The sequence below is a fragment of the Embiotoca jacksoni genome, unplaced genomic scaffold (assembly GCF_022577435.1).
Source record: "Embiotoca jacksoni isolate LCO1_2020_lvr unplaced genomic scaffold, fEmbJac1.0.p SCAF_44, whole genome shotgun sequence".
Classification (NCBI taxonomy): Eukaryota; Metazoa; Chordata; class Actinopteri; family Embiotocidae; genus Embiotoca; species Embiotoca jacksoni.
This window is the reverse complement of record NW_027185397.1, coordinates 1,014,184-1,029,536: the sequence shown is the minus strand read 5'-3', so window position 1 is coordinate 1,029,536 and position 15,353 is coordinate 1,014,184. Positions and strand designations below refer to the sequence as shown.

Genomic DNA, 15,353 nt, shown 5'->3' with positions numbered 1-15,353 from the left:
AGAAGTTCGACTCTTCTTTCTGTCTCATGTTGTTCACATGTTCTCATATCGATGCTTTTATTGTTCACCTTTTACTAAAACTTACACTCAATAGATGAACTTCATTTGATTTGAAGACAGTTTTAGTTTTGTATTTATAGGAAATCACGTGAAATGCACGCATGCGCACACACACTGTTAGATAAGAGTGACTGATGAAAGTAGGAAGTTCAACCTCCATTTTGAGTCGACAGAACAGACGGAAGAAAGTTGAACAGGATTCACGGTGAGTTTTAACATGAAGATTATTTTACTGTCGGAGGGAAGAATGAGCTGATCATCTGGATCGATCTGTGGATTCAGAGGCTCCAGCTGATCATCTGGATCGATCTGTGGATTCAGAGGCTCCAGCTGATCATCTGGATCGATCTGTGGATTCAGAGGCTCCAGCTGATCATCTGGATCGATCTGTGGATTCAGAGGCTCCAGCTGATCATCTGGATCGATCTGTGGATTCAGAGGCTCCAGCTGATCATCTGGATCGATCTGTGGATTCAGAGGCTCCAGCTGATCAGCTGCTCTGAAACAGAAGTTACCAGGTTCAACTCAGGACCTGAATCCACCGAGTCCTTCTTCTCTTTGTTCACTGTAAACTTTTGGATGTGACCACTGAAGCTCTGATCATAGAGGAGCTGCAGACCGTTAAATAACCGCGTTACCGTGAACGGAAGCCGGTAACGGTTGCCGCCGTGTGATTGTCGTTGCGCCTGCAGTAGTGTAGTTACGGTAAGGTCCGGCTGCGGCCCGCCGATGGGCTGCTTCACTGACTGGAGATAAACAGGGCCACGTCGAGTCTAGTCTGACGTCATCCACAGGAAGTCGGATAGAGGAACGTTCATTTTCAAAATAAAATACCCTGTGACACCCCGGATGTAAACATCCCACCACTACAGGTGACTACTTCCGGTCTTTAGGCAGAAGAAACACGTTCTCCTGATTGTTCAATAGATTTAAAATAAATGCACCACGTGGTCTGTGGACTCAGAAGACTGAACTGAACCTGACTACATCTGTTTACTATCATTAGTCCAACATGATTATTGTTATATTATTATAATATACTCAGTACAACCTAATGTATGTCTAGTCTGTCATAATTTAAAAGAAAATCAAGTAGAAAACAGAAAGCTAAAACCAACATGAGAGGTTAACTTGATATCTGTAGTTTAAATGTAAAACTTGCCCACAAACATGTTGTGGAGCTGCTTGTTCTGGAGGTTATCGTGGCTCCTGCCTGGTCTTCTCTGAACATGATCTGGAGAAGTGAAATGGATCAACTGTTCACCTCATTAATCGGAGACAATGATCTTCTTATGAGTCACAGTGTTAGAATTCAGACTGACATCAAAATGAAAGTCTTAGTTGCCAAATTTATTGTTTCCTAAAGATAACAGCTGGAAAGGAACCAAACAGCTGACGTGACATCATATGAATATTTGTTCTATTGATACTCTGTAAACGTCATGCTGTCACAAAGGTCTGGAAACGTATTATTATTATTATTATTATTATTATTACAGACAAGGAGGAAGAAGCTTCACATGGAGGCTCACAGTACCAACAGTTAACTGTCACAGGGGATCACAACATCACAGGTGTACTGGATGTTGTCATGGTAACCAGGCTTCAATAAACACAACAAGGAGAAGGAGGGAATGATGCTTCTGTTTATTAAATATGATTTGATAATAATAATAATAATATTTTAATCACATACACAGTTTTATTTCATTCCCCTTCAAACAAATAACAGTCAAAAGGAAAAAAAAACAAAAAACAAACGTGGTTGATCACACGGAAGAAGCAAAAAGTAAAGTCCAAGCAGCAGAGACCAAGAACCAAACTAAAATCAGTCAATCCGTCTCAAGAGGGTTTGTTTACCTTGAAGTGAACAGTGAAGTTGGCCAAGCAGCTATTAGTACAATAAAGGTGCACAAATAATCACAAACAAGGACTATAAGTGGAACAGAATCAATAAACATCAGCAAAATTAATCAATATTATTCTTAATGGACAAATTCATTGTTGTGGCATCAATATTACTATCAGTCAGTAAATCTCTAAATGGTGAAAACATTCATCATGAATCATCACCGTAAATTGATAAATTCATCGAACTACAGTCAAGAGCAACTATATACTATATATCAATATATATATAATATTAAAAAATTTCCCCTCGGGGATTAATAAAGTAAATACCTACCTACCATACAACCCTGTTTCTGAAACAGTCGAGACGCTGTGGAAAATATAAATAAAAACAGAATGACGATTTATAAATCACATAAACTCATATTTAATTAGAAATATACCAAAGACAACATATCAGATGTTGAAACTGAGAAATAATATTGTTTTATGAAAAATATCCATCCAGCTTGTTATCAGCTCAGTTCTAAAGCCAGCATCTGTGATGGTACAGGGATGCATTAGTGCACATGGCATGGGTAGCTTGAACATCTGGAAGGAAGCATTAATGCTGAATGATATATTCAGGTTTTGGAGCAACATATGCTGCCATCCAGACAACGTCTCTTTCAGGGAAGGTCTTGTTTATTTCAGCAGAACAATGTCCAACCACATTCTGCACGTATTCCAACAGCATGGTTCTCTAGTAGAAGAGTCCGCTGATAAACTGGCCTCCTGCAGTCCAGACCTGTCAATCATTGAAAACATCTGGAGCATCAGGACATGAACAATACAACAAAGGAGACCCCGAACTGTTGAGCAGCTGAAATCCTCTATCAGACCAGAATGGGACCACATTTCACTTTCAAAACTCCAGAAACTGGTCTCCTCAGTTCCCAAAGGTTTCCAGAGTGTTGTTAAAAGAAGAGTTGATGCAGCTCAGTGGTGAACATGATCCTGGAACAACTTATAGAGACGTGTTGATGACATCAGATTCAAAATGAGAATATGTTTTTCATGTTTTTTATGGCATACTACGTTTTTAAATAAATATGGTCATGATAACGGTCCAAATGAGGAGATGTGAGTAGTTTTTAATCAGATGACCGTCGCCTCTAAACCAGCGAACACCTCTAGAAACAGAGGAAACCAGACCTCCTCAGGTTTCTGATGATTTTGATGTTCTGAGCTCACAGTCAGTGTTGCTGCTTTACTTCTCAGACTGACTGAAGATGAATGTTTTAATGGAGGAAGAGGAGGACCGAGAGGAGTCTCCAGGATCCATCTGTCTGTCCATGAAGAGTGATATGTCCATAGAGCATCCTCCATTCTTCAGTGGTGAACCAGAACCTTCAGACTCACAGTAAGAGACTGTTAATGATTCACTTATTAGACATGTTGAGAGGAAACTAGAGCAGATTGATTAAAGTCAGTGGACACATGAAGACAGAAACATGTTTGTGTTTGCAGAGATCAGTTCTACAGACGGAGACAAGAGTCTCCAGGATCCATCTGTCTGTCCATGAAGAGTGATATGTCCAAAGATGAGCCTCCAGTCTTCAGTGGTGAACCAGGACCTTCAGACTCACAGTAGGAGACTTTTATTTGTAAAGATTAGATTCATATTCAGGGCACCACTTTCTGTTAATCACAAGACTCCAGATTTAAATTTAATATCAGACTATTAAAATGTGATCAGTGGACATCATCTGAACCGTGACTTCTACATTCAGGGATCTCTTTCAATATCTTCTAGGAAATACACAAAACAAGTGCTTGGTCGAAATAAGGATATTTATTGAACAATATTTACTCCAAGGATATAAATATATAGATATTGATTGTAGTGTATGGATCATGGATGTGATGAACAGGATTTCTGAGCGAACACAGTGAATAATAGTTAATAATAATAATAATAATAATAATAATAATAATAATAATAGTTTATTACTGGATGCTGGTCTCATCTTTACTTTCCCCTCTGAACTTAAGGAGTGTTTCAAGAGCAATGAATATCGATAGCTCGCAGGAAATTGAGCAAAGGTATAAAACTGACTAATAAATTGTCAGTTAAAAATTAAAATGCCTCCCACAGTCAAAATGTTGGAGATAACCAGATTTAAAAAAAAAAAAAAAAAAAAAATCCCACATAATTTTGATCATGTCACGTGTATTGTCAAATATTTTGGTGAAGTTTGAGCAAACATTTGGCAAAGTGGTATAGTTCCTGTGATAAGCCACGCCCACTTTAATTTATCATTCCAAAATTGTATGCATGAGCTGAGTTTTGGCCAATTTTGTGCAGCCAATAATGACATATATACTTTTCACATTTTTGGCGCCCCCTAATGGTCAAGCTTACAATGATTTGTTAGTTCTATTTCCAAACACAGTCTGAACATATCTATTACAATTTATGATGAGCAGACAAATCATTCATGAATTATAGCCAATTTCCTTCTAAACTCCGCCCCTGTGAAAATACAGAGACAAGCGTTGTGCTTGGGAGGAAATAAAGTGGAATAACATGCAGGAAACGGTGGATCCAAACTGGTATCCAACCAGACATCTCTGGCTGAGAGGTCTAGTCGTCATGCCTCTTAATCACTTGACTATCACATCATACCTATGCAGACACTTTCAACACAAAATGTTCCTGCTCACATTGTGAAAGAAAACCCAAATCATAAATGGTGCTCTGCTGCCCCCCTCTGGATTGTAACAGGAACTGAGGTTTGCTGCATTACCTGTCAGCATGGAGGAATGAGCAGCCTTTAAGAAGTTGGCTTGTGATCTTCTACTTTTCCTTCACTCTCATAGCACAATACAGGAATATTATATGATAAGAGAAAAGCTTTAAAGGGTGTAATTACATATAAATGTATGAACATTTGGTAGTTTTGATCAGGACTGATTTTGGTTAAAAAAACTAACTCTGAACATTTTCTTGATGTATATTTGATGTGGTGTTTTGAAGCAGACAGCTTCGTCCTCTCCGGGAGGTAAGCGGGTACGTTTATTTCAAAGTGATGCACAACGGTTAAAAAGATTCAAAGTTAGAAGAAAGTAAAAATGTGAAGAACCGATAGACAGCAGAAGAGAGCTGATGACTAAACTGTCCTCAGCTGTTCTGTATCTCAGAGCATGGATGTACAGATCTGTGCATTCTTTATGTTTCTCGGTGCACACATCAGGATTTTATGGTGAACTGAAGAAGATGTCATTTCTGCTGTTGGATGAAGTTCCAGTTGATTTTTGTCTGGCTGTGAATGTGAGAGAGGAAGAGGTTCCTGTCATTGAGGTGTTTCCTGAACAAAGTGAAGTCTGTTGGTTCAGACCGGCCCACTGTGTGGAAGAAGAACCTTTTTCCTACATTAGTTGAACAAATGATGCCTGTAGAGTGAAAATTATGGTCTGGTCTCAAGTTGGAGAGAAAATTCTCTAAATATTTCCTGAGCTGTCGTCACTGTTGGTCACATGACTCAGTCTAGACGACACAATACACACCCATTATAAACCCAACACTGGTCCAAGAAGTTCATCAAACATCTGGTATAGTTTGGAGAAAACTAGAACAGAAATCAAAAGACCTGGAAATAAACCAAAGACAAAGATTTTATGGAAAATGCTTAATATTTTCATATTTATAACTCCTATCCAAATGAAAAGTAAAAGCACCATCATCCTGAAAGAGTTGAACATTTAATAGTTTGATTGTTTCTGTAAGTGTACGAACTGTAGCAGCATTCACACTAATAAAGATTGAAAGATCATCATAAACCGGCACAGAAACAATCGTGTTCGGTCCGATGTGGCTTGAACCCTGATGATGAACAGAAACAGGAACCAGAAGCACCACTGCTCTGTGTCCCGGTTTATTAGAGCTCTTCTCCAGTTGAAGGAACCCAGGCTGCTATCAGAGCAACTGGAGAACAGGGAAGGACGTCATCACCTGTCTGTGGTGGGATGTTCATGCTGGGAAGGAGCTGTCAATCAAAGTGTTTGTATCAATAGAAAGCTGCAGGCAGATCACAGTGTTTAATAAGAGCAGTTCATGAGTTCCTGAACAGTGGAAATAGAAGGAAGGATCATCTTCATCACAGACCGAAGGCTGAATAGCTTCACTTTCACTGTCCTCTGAGTCCTCTGAGTCCTCTGAGTCCTCTGTGTCCTCTGAGTCCTCTGAACTTCTGACAGAAACCTTAAATCCTGATATTTTTAACAACAACAGCAAAATATTTTGTTGATCATGAAATGTGTTGACAGGGTGATGAAGAGGAGCGGTGTGATGAAGAGGAGTGGTGTTGACAGGGTGATGAAGAGGAACGGTGTGATGAAGAGGAGTGGTGTTGACAGGGTGATGAAGAGGAGCGGTGTGATGAAGAGGAGCGGTGTCTCTGAGGACCAGCTGTCCTGCTGTGTTCTGTGTCAGGACGTCCTGAAGGATCCCGTCTCCACCAGCTGTGGACACCGGTTCTGCAGACGGTGCATCACCTCCTACTGGGACCAGTCGGCTCCATCAGGAGACTCCTCCTGTCCCCAGTGTGGAAAAAGATCCAGAACCGGACCTGGACCGCAGACAGACAGTCAGACCGGCACTGGACAAAGTAAGACTGTCCATTTCCTCTTCCTGTCTTTGGTTTGTGTGCAGCTTCTCTTTCTTTAGTCTGACAGATGTTCTCTTCTTTGTCCAGATGTTGGTCTGCAGCAGGTTTTAGATGAACATAAGATCAGTGTGAGGAGGAGATGTGAACATGTGACTGAAGGAAGTGATGAAAGAGGAAGTAGAACCCTCCTGAAGAGGATCTACACGGAGCTCTACATCACAGAGGGACGGAGTGAAGAGGTTGATACCCAACATGAGGTGATGCAGCTGGAGACCAAGAAGAAGATCCTCCATGACGCTCCAATCAAGTGCCACGACATCTTTAAAGCCTTCCCCGACCAGCAGAGACCCATCAGAGTGGTTCTGACCAACGGCGTCGCTGGTGTCGGAAAAACTTTCTCGGTGCAGAAGTTCTCTCTGGACTGGGCCGAGGGCTCGGAGAACCAGGACGTCAGCGTGGTGATTCTGCTGTCGTTCAGGGAGCTGAACTTGATCCGAGATGAGCGGTACAGTCTTCTCACGCTGCTCCGTGTTTTCCATCCGACGTTCCAGAAGGTCTCAGCAGAGCAGCTCGCTGTCTGGAAGCTTCTGTTCATCTTGGACGGCCTGGATGAAAGCAGACTCTCTCTGGACTTCAGCAGCAGGAAGCTGGTTGATGTCACTCACGAGTCCTCCGTCGACGTGCTGCTGACCAACCTCATCGAGGGGAATCTGCTTCCCTCGGCTCTCGTCTGGATAACTTCCCGACCCGCGGCGGCCAATCAGATCCCTCCTGAGCGTGTGGACAGACTGACAGAAGTACGAGGCTTCACTGACACCCAGAAGGAGGAGTACTTCAGGAGGAGGTTCGGTGATGAAGAGCGGTCCAGCAGCATCATCTCCCACATCAAGAACTCCAGGAGCCTCCACATCATGTGTGGAATCCCCATCTTCTGCTGGATCAGCGCTACGGTTCTGGACCACATGTTGACCACCGAGCAGAGAGGAGAGCTGCCCAAGACCCTGACTGACATGTACTCACACTTCCTGCTGGTTCAGACCAAGAGGAAGAAGAACAAGTACCGTGTACACGAGACGAGTCCACGGGAGCTGACGGAGGCTGACGGGGAAGTTCTTCTGAAGCTGGGGAGGCTGGCGTTTGAACATCTGGAGGAAGGAAACATCATGTTCTACCAAGAAGACCTGCAGCGGTGCGGTCTGGACGTCACAGAGGCCTCGATGTACTCAGGAGTTTGTACAGAGATCTTCAAGAGAGAGTGTGTGATCTTCCAGAAAACAGTCTACTGCTTTGTTCATCTGAGCGTTCAGGAGTTTCTGGCTGCAGTCTACATGTTCCACTGTATCACCACCAGGAACAAAGAGGTGCTGCAGGACTTCCTGGGAGAAGACGACAGAGAATCATCTCTGGATGACTCCCTGGGAGAAGACGACAGAGAATCATCTCTGGATGACTTCCTGAAGAGAGTCATGTTAAAATCCCTCCAAAGTCAGAATGGCCACCTGGACCTGTTTGTTCGCTTCCTTCATGGCCTCATTCTGGAGTCCAACCAGAGGCTCTTAGGAAGCCTGCTGGGTCAGAAAGAGAGCAGTTCAACAATCATCCAGAGAACCATCAACAACCTGAAGGAGATGAACAGTTATAACATCTCTCCAGACAGAAGCATCAACATCTTCCACTGTCTGATGGAGATCAACGACCTCTCAGTCCATCAGGAGATCCAAGAGTTCCTGAAGTCAGAGAACAGATCAAAGAAGGAACTCTCTGAGATCCACTGCTCAGGTCTGGCCTCCATGCTGCAGATGTCAGAGGAGGTTCTGGATGAGTTGGACCTGAAGAAGTACAACACATCACTAGAGGGACAACGGAGACTGATCCCAGCTGTGAGGAACTGCAGGACGGCTCGGTGAGTTCACATGTGATCATTAACGTGATCAATCAGATCAGTAGTTTGGTTCTTCACAGACACACAGGATGTATTTCTTTAGTTCAAACAGCTGATGGTCAGTTGTGTTGTTTAAGAAGCTGTGAGGATTCAAATGGAGATTGTTCTAGCTGGTTGTGATTAATGCTGATCACATGATCAAACTGTTCTTCTGCTGATCTGCAGGTATTTCTACATGATCTGTGAACCTTTCATTTGTCAGTAGATCATTAGTTGGGATGTTCCAGTCGGGTCGATCCATCCTTTTTCAACTGATGGGCATTGATGACACTGAGCTGTATTCAGCTCTGATCCTTTGTGTTACGTCAGCTGTCACATGGTGTCGTGAACAGAGAGCTCAGTTTGTGTCAGGATGGAGAGCTGAACTCTGACATGTGGAGACGTGAAGTCTGTCATGATATTAAAAAGAAAGCAGCACAACAGCCTGTAACATGTGATGCAGCATTTAGTGAGGTGGTAACAGAGCTGCGTTCAGGACCACTACAGCTCCTCTGACATGTTTAACATTTAAATAAGAACAGAAGAACCTGTCGAGGCAGATGTTCTCCACCTCTGGTTCTGGTTCTGTTAGATGTTCTCCACCTCTGGTTCTGGTTCTGTTAAATGTTTTCCACCTCTGGTTCTGGTTCTGTTAGCAGATGTTTTCCACGTCTGGTTCTGGTTCTGTTGACAGATTTTCTCCACCTCTGGTTCTGGTTCTATTAAATGTTCTCCACCCCTGGTTCTGTTAAATGTTCTCCACCTCTGGTTCTGGTTCTGTTAAATGTTTTCCACCTCTGGTTCTGGTTCTGTTAGCAGATGTTTTCCACGTCTGGTTCTGGTTCTGTTGACAGATTTTCTCCACCTCTGGTTCTGGTTCTGTTACCAGATGTTGTCCACTTCTGGTTCTGGTTCTATTAAATGTTCTCTACCCCTGTTTCTGGTTCTATTAAATGTTCTCCACCTCTGGTTCTGGTTCTGCTAACAGATGTTCTCCACCTCTGGTTCTGGTTCTGTTGGAGGTTCTTCCTGTTTAAGGGTTTTTTCTTCCAGCTGTTTCTCATGTTGAACTGTTGGGTTCCTCTCTGGGATGTTCTGCGGTTCTGTAGAAGAACTTTACTGTGTATGAATAAAGTTCTGATCTGGTGCTGATTAAATCCAACTGAATTGTTTATAAGCTGATATCTGTATTTATAATAACACATGTTCTTTATTCTCTCATCACAGATTAACAGGATGTGGAGAACTCTCAGAGACTGACTATGAAGTCGTGGCCTCAGCTCTGAAGTCCAGCCTCTCCCACCTCACACATCTGGACCTGAGTCTAAATGACCTGCAGGATTCAGGAGTGAATCTGTCTGCTGGTCTGGAGAGTCCGAACTGTCGTCTGGAGACTCTGAGGTCAGTTCACTGACTGCTGCTGCTGCAGTTCTTCTCTGTTCATGTGTTTGAACACAACACTCACACGTCCACATGGACATGAAAAGACGTGTCGGTGTCAACAGTCCTCCCTCCTGTCCACTCTGTCTGTGGAGAAGTCCTCTGATCACCTGACTCCAGCGGTACCAGATGGACGACATCATCCACAGCCGTGTTGTGTGAACATGTAAAGCTGACAGTGATCCGTGTCCTCAGCAGTCTGATCACAGATCCAGTCGCTGTGTTTCCTGTGTGAGCTGCAGTGGAGGGACAGGAAGTCAAAGAACCAACGTTGTTCTCAGTCGTCTGTCCCTCTCCTGGATTTCTGATGATTTCAAATCTATTGTAACATGCAGAGAAGATCCGTGAAGATCTGCTGAAACTGAAGATACAGGAAATCTTTGACTGGAGTTTGGAAGGAACTGATGATGTTTGTAGAAGGCCGACATGTTGATGATCCACAGCCACAGATCACAGAGGACAGAGTTCCTCTTTGAAGGAACAACTAATCTGTTTATCTTCATCTCCATCTTTTATTCTTTATTCAGATTGAGGAGCTGCAGGTTGTCAAAGATCAGTTGTGATTCTCTGGGTTCAGCTCTGAAGTCCAACCCCTCCCTTCAGAAACATCTGAAACATCTGGACCTGAGTCTCAACAAGCTGCAGGATTCAGGAGTGAAGCAGCTGTGTGGTTTTCTGGAGAGTCCACACTGTAGTCTGGAGACTCTGGAGTAAGTTCACTGTCTGTTCCTGTTGTAGATCTTCTCTGTTTAATCAGCAGCTGCAGCTCCTTCATGTACAAACAGAACCTCCATCTTAAAGCTGTGAATGCTTTTCTGTTCTCTGGTCCTGAACTCAGTGAGTCGTCCCAACAGACGAGTGTTTGTTACAGAAAGTGTAGAAAATGTTCTCTGATGTTGTTGAATGAATGTTTGTAATGTGTGTTAAAGAGTCTCAGCTGGAAACAGAAGATCCTCTGAACTCTGATCTGTTGAAACTCAACGATTTCTTTCAATGTAACCTCACAGATAAAGTCTGATCACTGATATTGATCCTTCACAACACACTCAGATGAAAGCACATCATTAGCTGCAGCTGTTTAAAGTATCAGTAGAGTAGTGATGGTGTAATGAGACCTGACGGAGGTGAGCAGCATCTTGTTGACCTGTGTTGACATGAAGAGGTGGATGAATGTTGTGCTGACATTTGGATGATGTCAGTAGAAGGCTGACATGATGAAGATCCTCAATAACAGAAGGACAAAGTCATTCAAACTGATCACATGATTTTATCTCCATCTTTTATTCTTTATTCAGATTGAGTTTCTGCAGTTTGTCAAAGATCAGCTGTGATTCTCTGGTCTCAGCTCTGAAGTCCAACCCCTCCCTTCAGAAACATCTGAAACATCTGGACCTGAGTGGAAACAAGCTGCAGGATTCAGGAGTGAATCAGCTGTGTGGTTTTCTGGAGAGTCCACACTGTAGTCTGGAGACTCTGAAGTAAGACTCCATGTTTCAGTTGTGCTGAGATGAACATGATGTGAAAGTTGTGGAGACACTAAACTGCAGACATCAGCTGATGTTCTTCTGATCCACACTGAGGATCTTCAGGGGAACGTCTGTTTTCTTCTTCTCTGGTTTAGTCCACTGACTGTGGCAGAGCAACGTCCACATTTAAAACCATAGAAGAAGAAAAATCCTTCACTGGATGATCGACTGTGAAACTGTGAAACTGGATTTTCACCTTAAAGTCTGACATTGAAATAAAAAGCTAAATCTTCTCACAACATCAGACTGCAACAAATAAATGTTCAGTATGTGCTTGTTCACACTGGTCTGGAGTCATGTGATGATGTTGGACTGAAATATTCAAACAGATCACATCACATGTTGTAGATGTAGTTTGGATCATCTGATGGACTTTTCTTCCACATTCAGTCAACATGTTTGTTTTCTTTGTAAACTTGAGGATCTTCAGAGGAATCTGGGATCAGTTTGATGGACAACATGAGTTTGTATCGATGGAGCCGCTGGTGGAGCTGCAGAGTTTAAGAGCTGAAGTCACTCCGTCTTTATTGCAGCAGCAGCATGTTGTCCTTCATATTAATGAGAGCTCTTCTTCACTGCTTCTGTTTCACTGTTTCAACCTGCAGCTGTTTGGAGTTTACATTTTATAAACTGGAACATTGTGAAGCTTCTTCAGCTCTGAACACCATGAAACACTGAATGATCCTCAACTCACTGTTTTTATTCTTTATTCAGATTGAGTTTCTGCAGTTTGTCAGAGATCAGCTGTGATTCTCTGGGTTCAGCTCTGAAGTCCAACCCCTCCCTTCAGAAACATCTGAAACATCTGGACCTGAGTTACAACAACCTGCAGGATTCAGGAGTGAAGCAGCTGTGTGGTTTTCTGGAGAGTCCACACTGTAGTCTGGAGACTCTGAAGTAAGTTCACTGTCTGTTCCTGTTGTAGATCTTCTCTGTTTAATCAGCAGCTGCAGCTCCTTCATGTCTCATGTCTCATGTCCATGACTCATGTTCATGTCTCACGTCCATGTCTCATGTCCATGTCTCCTGTCCATGTCTCCTGTCCATGTCTCATGACTCATGTCCATGTCTCATGTCTCATGTCTCCTGTCCATGTCTCCTGTCTCCTGTCTCCTGTCCATGTCCATGTCTGCTGTCTCATGTCCATGTCTCCTGTCCATGTCTTCTGTCCATGTCTCATGACTCATGTCCATGACTCATGTCTCCTGTCCATGTCTCCTGTCCATGTCCATGTCTCCTGTCCATGTCCCTGTCTCATGTCCATGTCCCTGTCTCCTGTCCATGTCTCCTGTCCATGTCTCATGTCCATGTCCATGTCTCCTGTCCATGTCTCGTGTCCATGTCTCCTGTCCATGTCTCCTGTCCATGTCCCTGTCTCATGTCCATGTCTCCTGTCCAGTGTCTCCGTGCTGCTTTCAGTGATGTAACAAACCCAGTTGGTATCAAAGATCCCGTGTTTCCTGAAAACCGTCTCAGTGCAGCTGTGAGAGGAGACAGAGAGACGACGGTCGACCAATCGGATCGGCCGACGCTCTTTGTGATGGTGCGTTTGAGTTGCTACGGAGACGACCGTTGTCGGCTCTGAGATCAGTCTGACTGCAGCCTGCACATCACAGAACCAGCTTTCCATTAGGAACCATGTGGTGTTCAACACCTGCTGGAGTCCAGGAATCAGGACTCAGCACTTTGTTTCCTCACACCGTGTGCAGGTCGGTGAGCTCGGAGCTTAGCGTGTTCTCTCCAACACGTGAACATGAGAGCTGAAAGGAAGCAGGCTGCTGCTGCTGCTCTGAACAGGACTGAAGTCCTGCTGCTCTGTTCATTTCTCCTGTCCATGTCTGCTGTCTCATGTCCATGTCTCATGTCTCAGGACTGAAGTCCTGCTGCTCTTTATTCTGATGTGCTGCATCACTGACTGACAGCTGTTGGAGGACGTTTCTGCACACGCTCAGTTCACCTCTGTTGTCTCTGTTCTCTACAGGTGGAGGTGGAGGTGATCAGTGAAGGAGGACAGGACAGGACAGGGTGTGTGTGTGTGTGTGTGTGTGTGTGTGTGTGTGTGTGTCTGTCTGTCTGTCTGTGTGTGTGTGTGTGTGTGTCTGTCTGTCTGTCTGTCTGTCTGTCTGTCTGTCTGTCTGTCTGTCTGTCTGTGTGTGTGTGTGTGTGTGTGTGTGTGTGTGTGTGTGTGTGTGTGTCTGTCTGTGTGTGTGTGTGTGTGTGTGTGTGTGTGTCTGTCTGTCTGTCTGTCTGTCTGTCTGTCTGTCTGTCTGTCTGTCTGTCTGTGTGTGTGTGTGTGTGTGTGTGTGTGTGTGTGTGTGTGTGTGTGTCTGTCTGTCTGTCTGTCTGTCTGTCTGTGTGTGTGTGTGTGTGTGTGTGTGTGTGTCTGTCTGTCTGTCTGTCTGTCTGTCTGTCTGTCTGTCTGTGTGTGTGTGTGTGTGTGTGTGTGTGTCTGTCTGTCTGTCTGTCTGTCTGTCTGTCTGTCTGTCTGTCTGTCTGTCTGTCTGTCTGTGTCTGTCTGTCTGTCTGTCTGTCTGTCTGTCTGTCTGTCTGTCTGTGTGTGTGTGTGTGTGTGTGTGTGTGTGTGTGTGTCTGTCTGTCTGTCTGTCTGTCTGTCTGTCTGTCTGTCTGTCTGTGTGTGTGTGCAGTGGTAAAACTACCATATTGTTTGACCCTTCACTTCAGAAACTGATCACAATATTATGTTTTCTTTCTTTAAGATAAAGACAATATTCATGTTTTTTAAAGTGTGATGAGTAAATAGTGGCCAGTGGGCCCGTCAACAACAACAGTACATTCAACCATAAACCATCAGGAACGTGTGTAACGTCACACTGTGATACATGAAACTAATAATACAAATACTTGTGTTTCTGACTTATTTTCCCAAAAGAGATGATGATGATATAATTAATGGGTCATTAGGGTAATATTTTATATACAGTATTTGACAGGATGCCAGCTGCTTGTATTGAGCTTGTTTTAAATGTGCGAATGTGTGAAATTCTCAATGTACCGTTTTAGACGCTGCACAGCAAATTCCATTGGACAAATATGTACAATGACAATAAAGGTTTTCTATTCTATGATAAATAGTGGAAAAAGTGGAAACTGACATTACTAGCCTGTCTTTCCCTGTCTACGTCTAACAAAGGCAGAAAATGCCAAAAAATAGATTTAAAAATCGTGCATGCAACAACATTATCTCTCTAGCAAAAACAATTTCAAATAGCAAACGATATTGGCAGGAAGTTTTTTTCTGAGTGCCAAACTACCAACTACTGTATCACTGAACCCCAGTGATGCAACACACTATGAAACTATGCAAATCTCTAAGTACTGGTTTGTGTGAGTAGATCCATTTGATAAAATGGCAAACATCAGGTTAAGGACCGAGTCACATCTCTAACTCTGATGAACTATGAGCGTTCAGGAACACTGAGATCATCTGCTGCTGGTTTATTGGAGGTTCACAGCAAACAGTGGAAAGAAAATTGGGGATTCAGCTTTTGTCAGTTCTGCTCCAAACCTGTGGAACAAACTATCTGTTAGATATCAGGGAGGTCAGCTCAGGAAATACTTTTAAAAGACAGCTCAAAACACATCTCTTCATTTTAGCCTCTATCTGCCTTCACCTGAGGCTGCATGTTGAACTGTCACACCTTTAAAATGCATTTTGCTTTATTTTATATTTGTGTATAATTTGATGCATTTTATCTGCTCTTATGCATCTAATGTCTTTTCTATATTTTTCCTAGTTACTTTATATGTGGATCAGTGCATGTGATCGTCTTGCTGTGAAGTGCTTTAGGGGCATTTCTTGTATGAAAGGTCCTATACAAATAAAATGTCTTATTGTTATTATAAGACCTTTCGCAACTTTGTGTCACCTGTTGTCTTTTATATTAA

The 15,353-nt window shown here is 43.1% G+C and overlaps 1 protein-coding gene across 3 annotated transcripts; it reads left to right on the top strand.

Moving 5' to 3' along the window:
- The first annotated feature begins 195 nt into the window (after positions 1 to 195).
- LOC138210253 (protein NLRC3-like) lies at positions 196 to 15,353 on the top strand. Of its 3 annotated transcripts, none has more exons than XM_069169311.1 (10): positions 196 to 265; positions 3,172 to 3,313; positions 3,421 to 3,540; positions 6,310 to 6,560; positions 6,648 to 8,463; positions 9,709 to 9,882; positions 10,449 to 10,631; positions 11,217 to 11,399; positions 12,162 to 12,344; positions 13,429 to 15,353. In XM_069169311.1, the coding sequence occupies exons 2-10, from the start codon at positions 3,183 to 3,185 to the stop codon at positions 13,442 to 13,444; spliced, it is 3,057 nt and encodes a 1,018-aa protein (XP_069025412.1). In that variant the 5' UTR covers positions 196 to 265; positions 3,172 to 3,182; the 3' UTR covers positions 13,445 to 15,353. The 3 variants fall into 3 exon arrangements, with proteins under 3 accessions (XP_069025412.1, XP_069025411.1, XP_069025413.1); XM_069169310.1 differs by having other exon boundaries at positions 6,220 to 6,560; XM_069169312.1 differs by lacking the exon at positions 3,421 to 3,540 and having other exon boundaries at positions 6,220 to 6,560.

Excerpts from the sequence above, each read along its gene's own strand:
- LOC138210253 (XM_069169310.1), top strand. The coding sequence starts at position 3,183 with ATGAATGTTTTAATGGAGGAAGAGGAGGACCGAGAGGAGTCTCCAGGA. Across the intron at positions 3,314-3,420 it reads CCAGAACCTTCAGACTCACA|AGATCAGTTCTACAGACGGA; the intron begins GTAAGAGACTGT and ends TTGTGTTTGCAG. Across the intron at positions 6,561-6,647 it reads TCAGACCGGCACTGGACAAA|ATGTTGGTCTGCAGCAGGTT; the intron begins GTAAGACTGTCC and ends TTCTTTGTCCAG.